A 17,219-nucleotide genomic window follows, 5' to 3' on the forward strand; every position below is an offset into this window, starting at 1 on the left:
CTGTGAGGTAAGGACGGGGCCAAGACCCGGAACCGAAAAGCAGGTCCCGATAGCGTTGGAAGGCCTCATCGAGGACAGAGCAGCCGGGCTGCGCGGCCGAACTGACATCATACTGGAATTGAAAGTTGTTCGGGTAAAGGACGTAGCGCCGGTCGGAGGTGTGGATGTTCTGGGGCCAGGGCCATAGGGCCGTCACCCGCCCCGCGAACGCTGCCACCAGCAGCAGCGAAAACCAAAGCCTAGAGCTTGCCATGGCCCGCCGGTCACCCGTCTCGGAGGGGGCTGGCCACGTGGGACCCTGGTCAGGTGAGCGGCGCCCCCGTGACTATCGGCGTATCACGTGACCAGCGACGGCTCTGCGCCTGCGACCCCGCGAGGACCCACTCCCTGCCCTTTCACTTCCGGCCTGGAGGTGGGGCTCCCGCTGCGGGTAGCGGAGCACGCTGAGCGTCTGCAATGGCGCCGCTGCCCGGGCGGGTCACGGGCCCGGCGGAGCAGTAAATAACCCGCCATCCCTGCGGCTAGACAGCGCACCCGACTCGAGAAGCGCGGACTGGGAAGACGAGACCGCAGGGCGAGCTGGAAATAAAGTTTCCCAGATGGCTCTAGGCTGAATCTTGAACGTTGTGATAGAGCTTGCCAGGCCTACTGGGAGGTAAAGGACTTCTCAGACTGAAGTAACTTCAGAAGCAGAAACACAGAGGATTAAAACCACAAGTCACTGTGATGTGAAATTTCGTGGGGCAAGAGAGGGCTGGAAGTAGGTCGTCTGCACGGCTGTGCTAGAGGGGGGATCACAAGATCACACAAATGTGATTTACTTATGACTGGAAAAAATACGTACTTTCAGAGCCAGCTTGAGGCATTCCATTGCCTGCCTACGACATGGACTCTTCGCTTCAAGACTGACTGTAAATCTAGTTGATCCTCACATCCCTTTTCTCCAAACAAAACCCTACAGACCCTGCTGTGTATTTACTGCAAGCAGTAAGATATTGCTGGGGCTTTGGGTTCAAGATGGAGAGTGCCCAGAGATCATGACAGGGGCCTGGTCCTGCAGAGGCTTACATAGGAAGTCGAGGAATTTATTCTGTGAGCAACTGCAAATCATCCCGAAAGATCTGCATTTTAGAAATATGCTGAATTGTTGCATGGATAAGAAACTAATTAGGAGGCCCTTTTTTATTGGAGGTAGAGGATAATGAGAGACTGAACTACAAAAGTGGGGAAGGGAGAGAGCTGTAGATCCAAGAAATAGTGGATATCCAGAAAAGAGGCTTGAGAAGGGATCAAGGAGAATTCCACAATTATCAGAGACCCTGTCTTCCTTGTTTACCACTGTATTACCAGAACATAATACAAATAATGCTATTGTTATTGGGTAGCATTAATTGGTTAGTAGGTACTTTAAAAAAAATTTTTTTTTTTTTTTGAGACAGAGTTTCGCTCTTGTTACCCAGGCTGGAGTGCAATGGCGTGATCTCGGCTCACCGCAACCTCCGCCTCCCGGGTTCAGGCAATTCTCCTGCCCCAGCCTCCTGAGTCGCTGGGATTACAGGCACACGCCACCATGCCCAGCCAATTTTTTGTATTTTTAGTAGAGACGGGGTTTCACCATGTTGACCAGGATGGACCTCGTGATCCACCCCCCTCGGCCTCCCAAAGTGCTGGGATTACAGGCTTGAGCCACCGCGCCCGGCCTTTAAAAATTTTTTAATTGAATTTTAGTATTAAAATACATGTACAGAGCAGGAAAATGAACTTTTTAAAATAAAGGGCTTTCACTGGGCATGGTGGCACATCCCTGTAGTCCCAGCTACTCAGGAGTCTAAGGCAGGAGGATCACTTGAGCCCAGGAGTTCAAGTTTAGCCTGGGCAATATAGTGAAACCCTTTCTCAAAAACAAAACAAAAAACAAGTAAATAAAGGGCCACTGAAATAATGATAATTTATATTCAGGTTACAGGTACCTAATTACTAGTTATACATACATGGCTTTGATGAGAAATCAAAGAAACATTCTAACAATACAGACATTCATCAAACAATTTGTCTTTGAAAGTCGATTATGATAGAATGGAGCCTGTAGCAAAAGAAGCAGAAATTAGATCCCACAGTCATCAAGTTTCAGATCCCAAGGCTTCTTGCATTCTTTTTTTTTTTTTTTTTTGAGACAGAGCCTTGCCCTGTTGCCCAGGCTGGAGTGCAATGGCGCGATTTTGGCTCACTGCAACCTCCGCCGCGGGTTCAAAGGATTCTCCTGCCTCATTTCCTGAGTAGCTGGGATTACAGGCGCTCGCCACCACGCCCAGCTAATTTTTGTATTTTTAGTAGAGTCGGGGTTTCACCATGTTGACCAGGCTGGTCTTGAACTCCTGACCTTGTGATCCACCTGCCTCGGCCTCCCAAAGTGCTGCGATTACAGGTGTGAGCCTAGCCGCATTCTTAAACTAATTTCTTCTTTACTTAAATCTTAATTTTCATCAGCACTAGTAAGTGTCTGGGCACTCTGCCAGTCAGGAGAGACGTTACCAAAGGTACAAAGGTAGAGGTTTGGAGAAGCATTGTCAGAAGTCAAGTTCATAATCAGGCCCATAGGATCAATAATTTGGGGAGAGTTCAGAGCAGTTTCAAAGATGAGAGCAGTAGATCAAAGTAGAATTTCAGGACTGAGCACATGCCAAGTCACCCTTTTATGTGTACCAGTAGGGAGGAGTCATTTACTTAAAAGAGTCACACAGGATGAAAGAGCTAGATCCAAATAAAGACGTTATAAACAATTACTAATGGGGCCACGCATGGTGGATTACAGTGATTCAGTTATTTCATTACTACTGAAAGAGTTCTTTTAGACTTAACCAGATTTTTTTTAACCAAATATCATTCTTATGCATACATAAAAGTAAGTGGCACAAGATAAATTTGTTGATCTTTCAAAATATCCCCCCTTACTATACACTAGAGTGTGGTTTTGGCTTGACAGACAAATAAATGGAACGAAATAGAGGGGCCAGGAAAAGATCCATTTGATTATTACTCAATTTCAACAAAGACACCAGTTTAGTGGGGAAAGCAAGTTATTTTCAATAAAAGGTGATGAAGAAAATAGATATCCCTATGTGGGAAAAATGAACTATGATCCCCTACCTTACAGCATACACAAACTTAATTAAAAATGGATCACAGGCAGGCCGGGTGCGGTGGCCCACGCCGGTAATCCCAGCACTTTGGGAGGCTGAGGTGGGTGGATCATGAGATCAGGAGATCAAGACCATCCTGGCCAACATGGTGAAACCCTTTCCCTACTAAAAATACAAAAAAAAAAAAAAAAAAATTAGCTGGGTGTGGTGGCGCATGCCTATAGTCCCAGCTACTCAGGAGGCTGAGGCAGAATTGCTTGAACCCAGGAGGCAGAGGTTGCAGTGAGTTGAGATGGCACCACTGCATTCCAGACTGGGAGACAAGAACGAAACTCCGTCTCAAAAACAAAACAGAACAACAACAAAAAAAAGGAAGTATTTCTTTTTTCTTTCTTTCTCTCTCTTTCCCACCTTTCTTTCTTTCTTTCCCTCCCTCCTCCACTCCCTCCCTTCCTTCCTTCTTTTTTTCTGAGACAGGGTCTCACTTTGTTGCCCAGGCTGGAGTTCACTGGTACAATTACAGCTCACTGCAGCCTGGACTTCCTGGGCTCAAGCAGTCTTCCCACTTCAACCTCCCCAGTAGCTAGGGCCGCAGGTGCCTGCCACCATGCCCAGCTAATTTTTAAAATTTTTGAAGAGATGGCATCTCACCATGTTGCCCAGGCTGGTCTCAAACTCCTGGGTACAAGTGACTCTCCCACCTCAGCTTCCCAATGTGTTGGGATTACAGGCACAAGCCACCATGCCTGGCATAGTATTTCTTGAATCTCCTACAGGTGTGCTGAAACAGCAAGCCCCTCAGTCCTTGGGGTGGTAGGGCTGGGGTGGCTAGTCATCCTTGGCCAGTCACCCCAGTCAAGAGCAGTCTCTTCCTGTGTGTGCTGTGATGTGGGAAAGGGGGAAGCATCACCTCCTCTTGGGTGCTTTTTTATTGTACCCTCATTATAGTCTCTTTACTTGTCCATGTCCTCCGCAGCCCACACGCTGAATGAATAGTATCCTTTTCACAATTGTATCCTTACTGCCTAAGCCAGGACTCTGCACACAGTAAGTGTTCAGCAAGTACTTGCTGAATGAATGCATGAAAGAAGCATTTGTGTTAAATTTTGAAATAGTCTAAATTTCAATGTGTAAAGGAAAAGAGCAGTCTATAGAGGGAGACCACAATCTAGAAGGACAACTCTATGTAACTTGTTCACTTCAGGATCTCCAGGTTCTGGAAGAGTGCCTGGCACATAGCAGATGCTTAATGAATACTTTTTGGATACATACAGTGAAATAGCAAATGAACCCAGGCAGAGATATCCAAAGCATCTGGAGAGACACTAGAGAAGTAAGCAATTCTGTTTGGCTAGAACAAATAGTGCATGAAGAGAAATACTAACAAAAGGAATGTTAGAAAGTAGGTTGAAACTGGATTGTAAAGTAAGGAAGGTAGGAAATTGAGTGAGGTAGCAGACATATTTGTCTTATTTATCTCTCTCAACAGCTGTGTGAAAATGAGTCCTAGCTACATTTTACAGATGAGGAAATTGACTCAGAATTAAAATAACTTGACCCAAGTCTCAAACAGTTGTCAGAACCAATGTTTGGACCAGGTCTTCTGTTCCAAAGTCCATTTCTTTTTATATCTATCACAGTTCCTTGAAAGCTAGGCTTTTTTCCTGAAAGCAGATTTTATTGAGATTTTACTCTTGAGTCCATGGCAAGTGAGAGAAATTTCTTTAGTTGAGGAACAACAAGGTCAGAGCTAAGATTCACTAAGATTTATCTGTTAATGTATGAGGGAGAGATTGAATGTGAAAGCCAAGTGCATGGAAATTATCTCTGAGGCTATTAGCTAAGAATTTAACAACCTGACCATCCTTATGTGCTGTGGGACTGAGAAAGTGGAGACTTAAATTCACTTGGGAATGATGGCTTCATTTCTTTTGTCCCACGTTAGGTGGCCAGACCAGCAACACTTAAGCTTTTTTTAACTTGTCAGTGTTTACAGAAGTGGAGGTTGCCAAAATTCTCTGTGCACCCTGACTCCCACTCCCTTTTTAATTTTTTTTTTTTTTTTTGAGATGGAGTTTTATTCTGTCGCCCAGGCTGGAGTGCAGTGGGATGATTGGCTCACTGCAACCTCTGCTTCCTGGGTTCAAGCTATTCTCCTAACATAGCCTCCTGAATAGCTGGCATTACAGGCACCCGCCACCACGCCTGGCTAATTTTTGTATTTTTCGTAGAGACAGGGCTTTGCCATGTTGGCCAGACTGGTCTCAAACTCCTGACCTCAAGTGATCCAGCCACCTCGGCCTCCCAAAGTCTGGGGATTTATAGGCATGAGCCACCATACCCAGCCACCTTTATTTTTTGTTAAAAAAATTTTTTTTTTTAGAGACAGGGTCTCCTTCTGTTACCCAGGCTGGTGTGCAGTAGTGCAGTGGCACAATTATGGGTCACTGCAATCTTGAACTCCTGGGCTCAAAGGATCCTCCCACATCAGCCTCCCAAGTAGCTGGGACTACAGGCAGATGCTACCATGCCAGGCTAATTTTTAAAGTTTTTGTAGAGATGGGGATCTCCCTATGTTTGCTAGGCTGGTCTCAAACTCCTGGGCTCAAGCGATCCTCCTGCTTCAGCCTTCCAACGTGCTGCGATTATAGGTGTGCGCCACTGGCCCAGCCATCCTGACACTCTTTAAACCCGTTCCATTTCACGTGCCTCTGCCTCTGCTTTACCCGGTTGCCTCCAAGCTCTTCAATCCCTATTTCTAGATTTACAAAACTCTATCCAATTTATTACTACTGATCATGTACAATTTTCTGTTGGGTTTCTAAAAATGTGTCCAGGGCCCTGTGTGGTGGCTAATGCCTGTAATCCCAGCACTTTGGGAGGCAGAGGCAAGAGAATTACTTGAGCCCAGGAGTTCAAGACAAGCCTGGTTAACATAGGGGGACCCCATCTCTACCTCTACCAAAATTGTGTCCAGTGTCCTTTCTCTTTTAGCCCAATCCCTTCCTGTCTTCTAGTCTTATAATTATCCGTTATCTTAGTCAGGTTTACTCAATAAGTCTTAGCAGCCTTTCCTAAAACTAAACATACACACCTTGCAGTAACTGGCTTTGTCCTATATCTATTCCAATCTGAGGATATAAATGACTTTTCTTTTCTTTTTTTTTTTTTTTTTTTGTAGAAACTTGCTGTGCTTTTTAAGGGTTTTGCTATATTGCCCAGGCTGGTCTTGAACTCCTAGCCTCAAGCAATCCTCCCACCTAGGCCTCCCAATGTGCTGAGATAACAGTTGTGAACCACCACACCCAGCCAGGCTTTTATTTATGGCCTGAATTTTTTACAAAGGATTTTTTGTGTGTCATAAAACTAAAGCTCCAGGGGAACTTTCAACAGATCTGAGCTAAAGGAGTGACAGTAGAAAGGAGGCTGTGGGACAAATGCAATATTTCAGATACAGAATTATGGAAGTCAGCAGCTAACTGGCTGCTTCGGGGATGGGGACAAAGGAAAGGGGAGGGGAAAAGATGTGAGCGTGTACCCACTTGGAAAGGAAAAGAGCATGACTTTAGTTATTCATTAAAGGAGTATTTTGTTTTTTTCTTTTCTTTCTTTTTCTTTTTTTTTTTTTTTTTGATTGTTGTTGTTTTGAGACAATATCTCACTCTGTTGCCCTGGCTGGAGTGCAGTGGCATGATCACAGCTCACTACATTTCCCAGGGGAATGATGGTACACTGGCTCAGTACAAACGGAAGAGCAGATTTGGGAAAAAGAGGATGAGCTCTGGGACATGCTGTTTTGACGGATTTTTTTTTTTTTTTTTTGGGACAGAGTATCGCTCTGTTGCCCAAGCTGAAGTGCAGTGGCACAATCTCAGCTCACTGTAAACTCCACCTCCCAGGTTCAAGCGATTCTCCTGTCTCAGCCTCCCGAGCAGCTAGGATTACAGATGCATGCCACCACATCTGGCTAATTTTTGTATTTTTAGTAGAGAGGGGTTTCACCATGTTGGCCAGGCTGGTCTCGAACTCCTGACCTCACGTGATCCACCCGCCTCAGCCTCTTAAAGTGCCGGGATTACAGGTGTGAGCCGCTGCGCTCAGACCATTTTGAGGGATTTTAACAGACAATTAGGATGTCCAGCAGAGCTGAGATTGGGAGCTCACCAGAGAGCTTTAAGAGTCATCTGCCCAGAGATAACAGTTGAAATCATGAAAATATATGATATAGCCAAGGGAAATTGGGAAAAGATGTCAAAAATTAGAGGTAAAGATGAGAGAGAAGTTTGTGAGAGATAAGAGAAAAGAGTAGAGATGGAGAAGAGTAGACTCAGATCAGAGATGATGTAGATGAGGGGAAAGGCAAGAAAGGACCTTTTCAAGGTCTCCTCAATTCAGCCTCTACATGGGGGTCCCCAACCCCTGGGCCATGGACTGGTACTGGTCTGTGATCTGTTAGGAACAGGGCTTCACAGTAGGATGTGAGGATGTGATCAGAAGACCAGCGAGCATTACCACCTGAGCTCCACCTCCTGTCAGATCAGCAGCAGCATTAGATGCTCATAGGAGTGTGAATCCTATCGTGAACTGCACATGTGAGGTATCTAGGTTGCACACTCCTTATGAGAATCTAATGCCTGATGATCTGAGGTGGAACACTTTCATCCTGAAACCATCCCAACTCATTCTCCCCCTCCCTATCCCACCATTCCGTGAAAAAATTGTCTTCCTGTAAACCAGCTCCTGGTAGCAAGAAGTTTGGGGACCACTGCCCTACACTGTTGTCAGAGTTTTATTTATCTAAATTGTATGTCTGATCAAGTCATCTTCCTTCTCCAGAACTTTTAATGGCTGTGCAGTGCTATCAGGATTAAATCCACTGTTAGGATTAAATCCACTGTTATGATCAGGGCCTTTTGCTTGCAAGGAATAGAGACTTATGTTATTTCAGGAAAACAGAAGTCTATGAAAGGGATATACATAGCAAACCCAGAAAAGCACAAAACCAAACTTCGAAAAGGGCAGAAATCAAGGGCCTGGCTACTCTCTCAACTCCTCTCTCTCAGGGTTCTTCTGCTTCTCTTAGAATGCCTGATCAGTTTTCCTCTTTGCTTGTCAGCTACTTCAACTGCCTTAAAACCTCTATTTTCTCCTGATTGGAGCGTTGCACAAGATACATAATGGCCACCTCAGCCCTACTCCATCGAATTTTCCAGCTCCAGGACCCTCTCATTCTCCCATCTATGCCAGTGGTGATCCTACTGTCCTCCAAAGCTCTGTGCAAATCAAGATTGTTCTGATCCTCCCAGTCAGAGTTAATCCCTCCATTGTGATTCCATAATCTGGATTCCACAAATACATCTTTTATCACAGCCAAACTTGTGTTATGATTATTTATCCACGTTTAGCACTCCTATGTATCTAGGAAGGCATACGCCATCTTAGGTTTTTTAACTGGCTTTATCACTGCCACTGTAATTGGTATATACACACACATATATGTGTATGTGTGTGTGTGTGTATCTATATATATATGTATATGCAGTTTGTCTGCTAACAATAAACTATTCCCATGAATTTACACATTGGAGCCCTTAAAAGGCTGTTTTTTAATCTGTGTGATGACGGTGTTGATTAAAACATATATAGGCTGGGCACAGTGGCTCATGCCTGTAATCCCAGCACTTTGGGAGGCCGAGGTGGGTGGATCACGAGGTCAGGAGCTCGAGATCAGTCTGACCAACATGGTGAAACCCCGTCTCCACTAAAAGTACAAAAACAGCAGGCTGTGGTGGTGCATGCCTGTAATCTCAGCTAATCAGGAGGCTGAGGCAGGAGAATTGCTTGAACCTGGGAGGCAGAGGTTGCAGTGAGCCAAGATCGCTCCACTGCACTCCAGCCTGGGTGACAGAGACTCTATCTCAAAAAAAAAAAAAAAAAATACACATACACACACACACACACACACACACACATATCCACTCTATGATTTCATTTTGTTAGAAAAAATTAACACACCTTCAGTGGTCATATTTTTAAATAACATTTAAACTATTATTTTTTTTATAGTGTACTAGGCTGAGAGCCTTGGAGATCTATAGATATAAAATGAAACAGCAACTACCCTTCATTCTGTCATCTTCAGGATGTTTTTCCTCCAATGGAACTTCAGGGCTATTTGTATCCACATCTCAATTACAGGCCAGTAGAATATGAACAAAACTAACAACTTGTATGCAACTCCTGACACTTGAGGGTTTTAAAGCTTTTACAAATAAGGGACAACAAGAGTGGACCCATTTTAGGGACACAAAGTTCCACTCAAGATAGAAAGTGACTCAAGATATACCTTGGAAACTTTGCTAGTGCAATTAGGCCACACTGGGTGATGTCCTCAGCACTTTTTTTTTTTTTTTTTTTTTGTGAGGCAGCGTCTTGCTCTGTTGCCCAGGCTGGAGTGAAGTGGAACAACCTTGGCTTACTTCGACCTCCACCTCCTGGACTCAAGTAATCCTGCCACCTCACCCGGCTAGTAGCAGGAACTATCGGCGTCCACCACCATGCCCAGCTAATTTTTGTATTTTTAATACAAGACAGGCTTTTACCATATTGGCCAGGCTGGTCTCAAACTCCTGGCCTCAAGTGATCTGCCTGCCTCGGCCTCCCAAAGTTCTGGGATTATAGGCATGAATCACCAAAACTGGCTGTCCTCAGCATCTTTATGAAAATGCATTGAGTAGGCATCAGTGCTGAGCAAGGCACTAGCAACAACAATAAGAAATTACAAGGTTTCTATCTGGCGTTATAACGAAGGAAATGCTATTGAAGGAAGGAAAATATGTGATGTGTGTATTCATCTGTATTAGCATAGACTATGTCTCAAAGCACATATATGAAACCAGGGCCTCTGGAGAGCAATATTGGGTGGGTAAGGTATAAGATGGCAGGGAGACTTTCCTTGTATGTCCTTTTTTATGTTTTGTATTTTGTACCATGTAAATATGTTCCACCTATGACATTTTTTAGTTTATTAAAAAAGTCTTATGTCATTTCCTTTAATTCTCACAATAATGCCATGAGGAATGTACTTTTTTTTTTTTTTTTAAAGATGGGGTTTCACCATGATGGCCAGGCTGATCATGAACTCCTGACCTCAGGTGATCCACCCACCTCGGCCTCCCAAAGTGCCAGGATTACAGGCATGAGCCACCTCGCCCGGCCACTTTTTTTTTTTTTTTGAGACGGAGTTTTGCTCTTGTTGCCCAGGCCAGAATGCAATGGTGCGATCTCGGCTCACTGCAACCTCAGCTCACTGCAACCTCTGCCTCCTGGGTTCAAGCAATTCTCCTGCCTCCAGAGTAGCTGGGATTACAGATGCCCACCACCATGCCCGGCTAATTTTGTATTTTTAGTAGAGACAGAGTTTCTCCATGTTGGTCAGGCTGGTCTCAAATTCCCAACCTCAGGTGATCCGCCCACCTTAGCCTCCCAAAAGTGCTGGGATTACAGGTGTGAGCCACCACGCCCGGCTGAGGAATGTATTGGTAATATCTCCTTTACCATGGGAGCTGTTTAATCAGGGCTCTTCCCACTTTAAGCTTATATCAAGGTTGGCAAAACTCATGGAAAAACATCAAAAGTCCCATCCAGAGTTAGACCAATAGTCCAGGGACTCTGATATTAGGATTTTTAGATCGAAATGGGGCAAAGTTATAGGGCTATGACAGCTATGTATGGTTTAAAGCCCTTTCAGTGGGGACTCCTTCTGCCTAGACTATATATATCCTCCTGCCCCAGGCAACCTGAGAGCGGCTCCCAACTAGGGTTATCTTGAGCCTAACTTGGATCTTAGGCTTCATTCCTAGAGACTTGATGGTGATACATTTTGTGGCAGGGCTCCTCATGTTGATCGAATCCACAAAAATAATCTGAAACCTCCTGAAGGGAGGTGGGACAATGATGAAATGGAAACACTGAGTATCTAAATCCTTTACAGAAAGGATTCAGATCTTTGTTATTGTGCACTGGAATTTCCCAGTGGGCCTTGCTCACTCCTTGCCTTCTTCCCATTCTCTTCCTGCTTGAGTTCTCCATATCTTATTTTCCTCCCTTGACTAATAGCCAGGCTACAGCCTCCAGGAACCTCAGAGCACAGATCCTTGTAACTTTTCTGTACTTTGGCCATCCACTAACATTTGGGTTCATAAAATGTTAGTGACATTACTGTCATACAGGTTTCCAAAACACATAATTTCACTGATGCTAGGAGTGGACTCTTCAGTGGTAAGAGCACAGTCTAAATGTCTTACTCCTGTTTGGAGTGCCTTTTGGATCTTTCTCTTGGATACCTTTTTTTCTGAGATGAGTCTTGCTCTGTTGCCCAGGCTGGAGTACAGTGGCGTGATCTCAGCTCACTGCAGCCTCTGCCTCCCAGGTTCAAGCAATTCTCTGCCTCATCCTCCTGAGTAGCTGGGATTACAGGCACCTGCGACCATGCTTGGCTAATTTTTGTATTTTTAGTAGAGACCGGGTTTCACCATGCTGGCCAGCCTGGTCTTGAACTCCTGACCTCATGATCCACCCGCTTCAGCCTTCCAAAGTGCTGGGATTACAGGTGTGAGCCATCACGCCTGGCTGGTTATTTCTATATATGACCATCATTTTCCTTTCTTTTCTTCTTTTCTTTCTTTTTATTTGAGACAGGCTCTTGCTCTGTCGCCCAGGCTGGAGTGCAGTGGTGCAATCACTGCTCACTGTAGCCTCGACATCCCAGGTTCAAGTGATCCTCCCAACTCAGCCTCCCAAGTAGCTAAGACTATGCCTGGCTAATTTTTGTATTTTCAGCAGAGACAGGGTTTTGCCATGTTGCACAGGCTGGTCTTGAACTTCTGTGTTTAAGAGATCTGCTTGCCTCGGCACTACAAAGTGTTGGGATTATAGACATGAGTCGTGGCGCCCAGCCTGACTATTTTCTGTATACACACATTTATAATGCTTCAAAACAAAAAATCAGGGCACGATATAACCACTATTTTGCAATTTTTTGATAACTTATTTTGCAAAAAATTTTGATAAATTATTTTGCAAAATATTTGATAATACATTGGGGGCATCTTTTCATGTGTGCATATAAAGAGCTAATAGTCTATTTTTATTTCATTTTTATTATTTATTTATGTATTTATTTTGAGACAGGATCTCACTCTGTAACCCAGACTGGAGTGCAGTGGCATGAACATGGCTTACTGAATCCTCAACCTCTCTGGCCCAAGCAATCTTCCCATCTCAGTCACCAGTAGCTGGGACTTCAGATGTTCAGCACCACACCTGGCTAATTTTTGTATACTTTGTAGAGATGAGGTTTCACCATGTTGCCCAAGCTGGTCTCGAACTTTTGGACTCAAGCCATCTGCCCACCTCTAGCTTTCCAAAGCACTGGAATTATGGGCGTGAACCACCATGCCAGCCTATTTTTAATTTTTATCAAGTGGAGAAAAAATTAACAAGAATAGAAACAACCTGGATACTATTATTGACAATTTTAATGTGATAGATTTAGAATCTTATATTCCACACAAATATATTGAAAACTTTGTATCTGACATTGTTTATAAATGCCTATAGGACATTTAGAAAAACTGGCTAAATGACAAATGTTACAAAATTCCAAAAGGAAAAGAGTTCATGTAGGACATTTGACCATAATTTATTAAAACTAAAAAAATTAAATATCTAAACATGGGAATATATTTTAAAAATTCTAGATTATCCTTGGCTTGAGTATATAAACAAATACTCCTAATATTAAAGAATAATGTGCTGTGTTCATAAACATTTTATAGGAATGTAAAATTAGATAAATGTTAAGAAATGTAACAATGCAATTTTTACACTAAATAGATTAAAGAAAAAAAGCCATATTCTAGAGGCTAAGAGGGAATTTGATACAGCCATTCTAAATTTTAAAATCTTGATTAAATAGAAATGGAATGGAACTTTAATACAAAAATAAATATACAAATGAACAAAGACCAATAAAGCCAGTTCCATGAAAGTCAAGAGTGAGATAATGATGCCCACCACCCTTAATATTTCATGAAGACTATTCTAAAAGGTATAATCAATGCAATATCACTTTATTTTTTTTGAGATGGAATCTCACTTTGTTGCCCAGGCTGGCATGCAGTGGCTCAATCTGAGCTCACTATAACCTCTGCCTCCCGAATTCAAGCGTTTCTCTTGCCTCAGCCTCCCGAGTAGCTGGGATTACAGGTGCGTGCCACCATGCCCAGCTAATTTTTTTTGTATTTTTAGTAGAGACATGGTTTCATCGTGTTGGCCAGGCTGGTCTCAAATGCCTGACCTCAAGTGATCCACCCACCTCAGCCTCCCAAAGTGTTGGGATTACAGGTGTGAGCCACCATGTCTGGCAATATGACATTTTGGAAAGGGAGAAACAGAATTATCATCATTTGCAGATGATAGGATGTTTACCTAGAAAATCTAAGAGAAATTGCCCAAGAGTATGATTAGAATTTAAATAATTCAGTCAAGTGATCAGATAAAAGGTAAATACATTGAAGAAATAATTTATTCATTAGCAATAATGAATCAGAAAATAAAGTGAAAAATTGTGATTCAAAAAGCAAGTAGGTTAATCATTCAAAAAGCAAGCAGGTTAAAAAGCACAGTTCCTGGTAGACAGGATGTTATAGAAGTAAGCTGTAATAATCTTAGTTATTGATTTTATAGATTTTTAGGGGTGAAATTACTGAGACAAAAGATACAAACATTTTTAAGCTTCTTGATGCATATATTCAAATTATTCTTTTAACTTCCTTTTTTTTTTTTTTTTTTTGAGATAGAGTTTCACTTTTGTTGCCCAGGCTGGAGTCCAATGGCCTGATCTCTGATCACTGCAACCTCCATCTCCTGGGATTAAGTGATTCTCCTGCCTGAGCCTCCCCAGTAGCTGGGATTACAGGCATGCACCACCATGCCTGGCTAATTTTTGTGTTTTTGGTAAGAGGGAGTTTTACCGTGTTGGTCAGGCTGGTCTTGAACTCCAGACCTCAAGTGATCCACCTGCCTCGGCCTCCCAGAGTATTGGGATTACAGGCATGAGCCAGCATGCCCAGCCTGTTTTAACTTTTAATTGAAGTATAACATGCATATAGACACTTTGGGAGGCTGAGGCGGGTGAATCACTTGAGGTCAGGAGTTCAAGTCCAGCCTGGCCAGCATGGTGAAATTTCACCTCTACTAAAAACACAAAAATTAGCCGGGCATGGTGGTGGGCACCTGTAGTCCCAGCTACTTGGGAGGCGGGGGCAGGAGAATTGCTTCAACCTGGGAGGCAGAGGTTGCAGTGAGCCAATATCATACCACTGCTCTTTAGCCTAGGTGACCGAGCAAGACTGCCTTGAAAAAGAAAAACAAAACAAGATAAAACAAAAAAAAACCCCATGCAGATAGAAAAGCCATGCATATAGAAAAAATGTGCATATACAAAGCTGGTCATCAGTCCACAGATCAAGAAAGAACCTTTCTAGTACCCCAAGAACGCTTCGTATGTCTCCTTCTATTCCCTGGCCATCTTCCTCCCCAGAGTGTTTCTGACTTTAACAACATACTTTAACAACATTGCCTGTTTTGCACTTCATATGAATAGAATCATACATATGTACTCTGTGTTTGGATTCTCTTGCTCAGCATTATGTTATTTTTTTTTTTTTTTTTTTTTTTTTCTTTTTTTTGAGACGGAGTTTCACTCATGTTACCCAGGCTGGAGTGCAATGGCGCGATCTCGGCTCACCGTAACCTCCGCCCCCTGGGTTCAGGCAATTCTCCTGCCTCAGCCTCCTGAGTAGCTGGGATTACAGGCACGCGCCACCATGCCCAGCTAATGTTTTGTATTTTTAGTAGAGACGGGGTTTCACCATGTTGACCAGGATGGTCTCGATCTCTTGACCTCGTGATCCACCCGCCTCGGCCTCCCAAAGTGCTGGGATTACAGGCTTGAGCCACCGCGCCCGGCCTCAGCATTATGTTATTAAGATTCATCCCTCTTTGCTCAGGTGGTTGTAGGTTACTTGTATTGCTGTATATTATTTCATTGTATAAATAGACCACAATCTTCTATTCTTTTGTTGATGGGCATTTGGGTAGTTTTCAATTTGGGGCTATTACAGAGTGCTGCTTTGGAGGTCATATGGAACATTTTGAACCCAGCACTGCTATGGTATCTTGAAGAGCAGTGACTTTTAGCATATTGGCTTATAGTCTTCTGGACTATAGATACTGGCATATTCATAGTGGGTCCTGTCAGCAGTGGCAGTGGCATAGCAGCACCCTTAAATGGCTTCGTGAGTAGAGGGCATTGAAAAGAGGGAACCAGAGCAAAAAAGGAAGAAAAAGATGGATGCTGTATGAAGGACTATGACTGACAGACTGGTTCATGAGCCTAGTGAGACAAACCTGTTTTGAACTCCGGGCTACTGGCTACTGATAGGAATATAATTTTAAATTAGAACTACAACCAATAGAGTTCTGGAAACATCTGAGTTGCCCCCTTTTTAAACTTATATTTTAAGTTCAGGGGTACAGGGGGGATATGTTATATAAGTAAACCTATGTCATGGGGGTTTGTTGTACAGATTATTTCATCACCCAGGTATTAAGCCTAGTATTCATTAGTTATTTGTCCTGACCCTCTCCCTCCTCCCACCCTCCGCCCTCTAATAGGTCCCAGTGTCTGTTGTTCCCCTCTATGTGTCCATGTGTTTTCATCATTTAGCTCCCACTTATAAGTAGGAACATGCAGTATTTGGTTTTCTGTTCCAGCATTAGTTTGCTAAGGATAATGGCCTCCAGCTCCATTCATGTTCCTGCAAAGGGCATGACATTGTTCTTTTTTATGGCTGCATAGTATTCAATGAGGGATATGTACCATAGTATTTTATCCAGTCTACCATTGATGGGCATTTATGTTGATTTCATGTCTTTGTTATTGAGAATAGTGCTTCAGTGAATGTACACATGCACATGTCTCTATGATAGACTGATTTATATTCCTTTGGGCATATACCCAATAATGGGATTGCTGAATCAAATGGTAGTTCTTTCTGTCTTTAGGTCTTTGAGGAATCGTCACACTGCTTTCCACAATGTTTGAATTAATAATTTGCACTCTTATCAACAGTGTATGTGTTCCTTTTTCTCCACAACCTTGCCACAGTCTGTTATTTTTTGTCTTTTAAATAATGGCCATTCTGACTGGTGTGAGATGGTATCTCATTGTGGTTTTAATTTCTCTAATGATCTGGACACAGGAACCAGCAAAGATTTCATGATGAAGATGCCAAAAGCAATTATAACAAAAGCAAAAATTGACAAATCGGATCTTATTAAACTAAAGAGCTTCTGCACAGCAAAAAAGCTATCAATAGAATAAAAAGACAACTTACAGAATGGGAGAAATTTTTTACAAACTATGCATCTGACAAATGTCTAATATCCAGCATCTATAAGGAACTTAGATAAATTTATAAGAAAAAGACAACCCCATTAAAAATGGGCAAAGGACATGAACAGACACTTTTCAAAAGAAGAAATACATGTGGTCAACAAGCATATGAGTTCCCCTTTTATTATTTGCTATGAGGGAACTGTGTCTTATTAGTTTTTGTGTCCCAGCACAAAGCCTGACACCGAGCAACTGCTAACAAAATATTTGTGGATTTATTTAATGAGAGTTGGGAGGAGGTGGAGAATGGAGGGTGGGGAGCATCACACATAAATGCGCATGCTTCAAATGTGATGATCTCTTCCTGATGTGATCAGACCAAAAATACAAAACAGAAACACGATCTGTGCCATGGGTCCTGGCCCTTTTTGCTTCTGCCAGTGTGTGTGAGGAGATGCAGAGGCAAATTCCGTGGCAGTTAGAAAGAGAACTGGAGGCCAAGATGGAGCGGAGGGAACATTTAACCTTAACTTTCCACAGTCCTGAGGTTCCCAAAATAAAGGGGGACCGGAGATACCAAAGGGTGAGGAGGAATCTAATTGAAAGTCAGATGGGAA

At 43.1% G+C, this 17,219-nt stretch overlaps 2 protein-coding genes across 9 annotated transcripts in view; one reads left to right on the top strand and one right to left on the bottom strand.

Moving 5' to 3' along the window:
* HEXA (hexosaminidase subunit alpha) overlaps positions 1-1,398 on the bottom strand; it is a 29,017-nt gene extending 27,619 nt beyond the window's left edge. Inside the window, exon 1 of the mRNA XM_032244732.1 lies at positions 1-1,398. Coding sequence (XP_032100623.1) covers positions 1-253 — 253 coding nt within the window. The 5' untranslated portion in view covers positions 254-1,398.
* TMEM202 (transmembrane protein 202) overlaps positions 455-17,219 on the top strand; it is a 27,614-nt gene continuing 10,849 nt past the window's right edge. For 7 of the 8 annotated variants that reach the window (XR_004258643.1, XR_004258644.1, XR_004258645.1 and 4 more), the window contains exons 1-2: positions 455-655; positions 4,117-4,187. Coding sequence is in view for 1 of the 8 variants with exons in the window: in XM_032244733.1 (XP_032100624.1) it covers positions 17,057-17,185 (129 nt within the window). In the remaining 7 variants the exon portion in view is untranslated. Of the gene's footprint in view, positions 656-4,116; positions 4,188-16,706; positions 17,186-17,219 lie in introns of those variants that run through there. The other variant, XM_032244733.1, reaches the window with a different exon arrangement.

Source organism: Sapajus apella, unplaced genomic scaffold, assembly GCF_009761245.1.
Source record: "Sapajus apella isolate SASKATOON/1434 unplaced genomic scaffold, GSC_monkey_1.0 scaffold55, whole genome shotgun sequence".
NCBI classification, from domain to species: domain Eukaryota; kingdom Metazoa; phylum Chordata; class Mammalia; order Primates; family Cebidae; genus Sapajus; species Sapajus apella.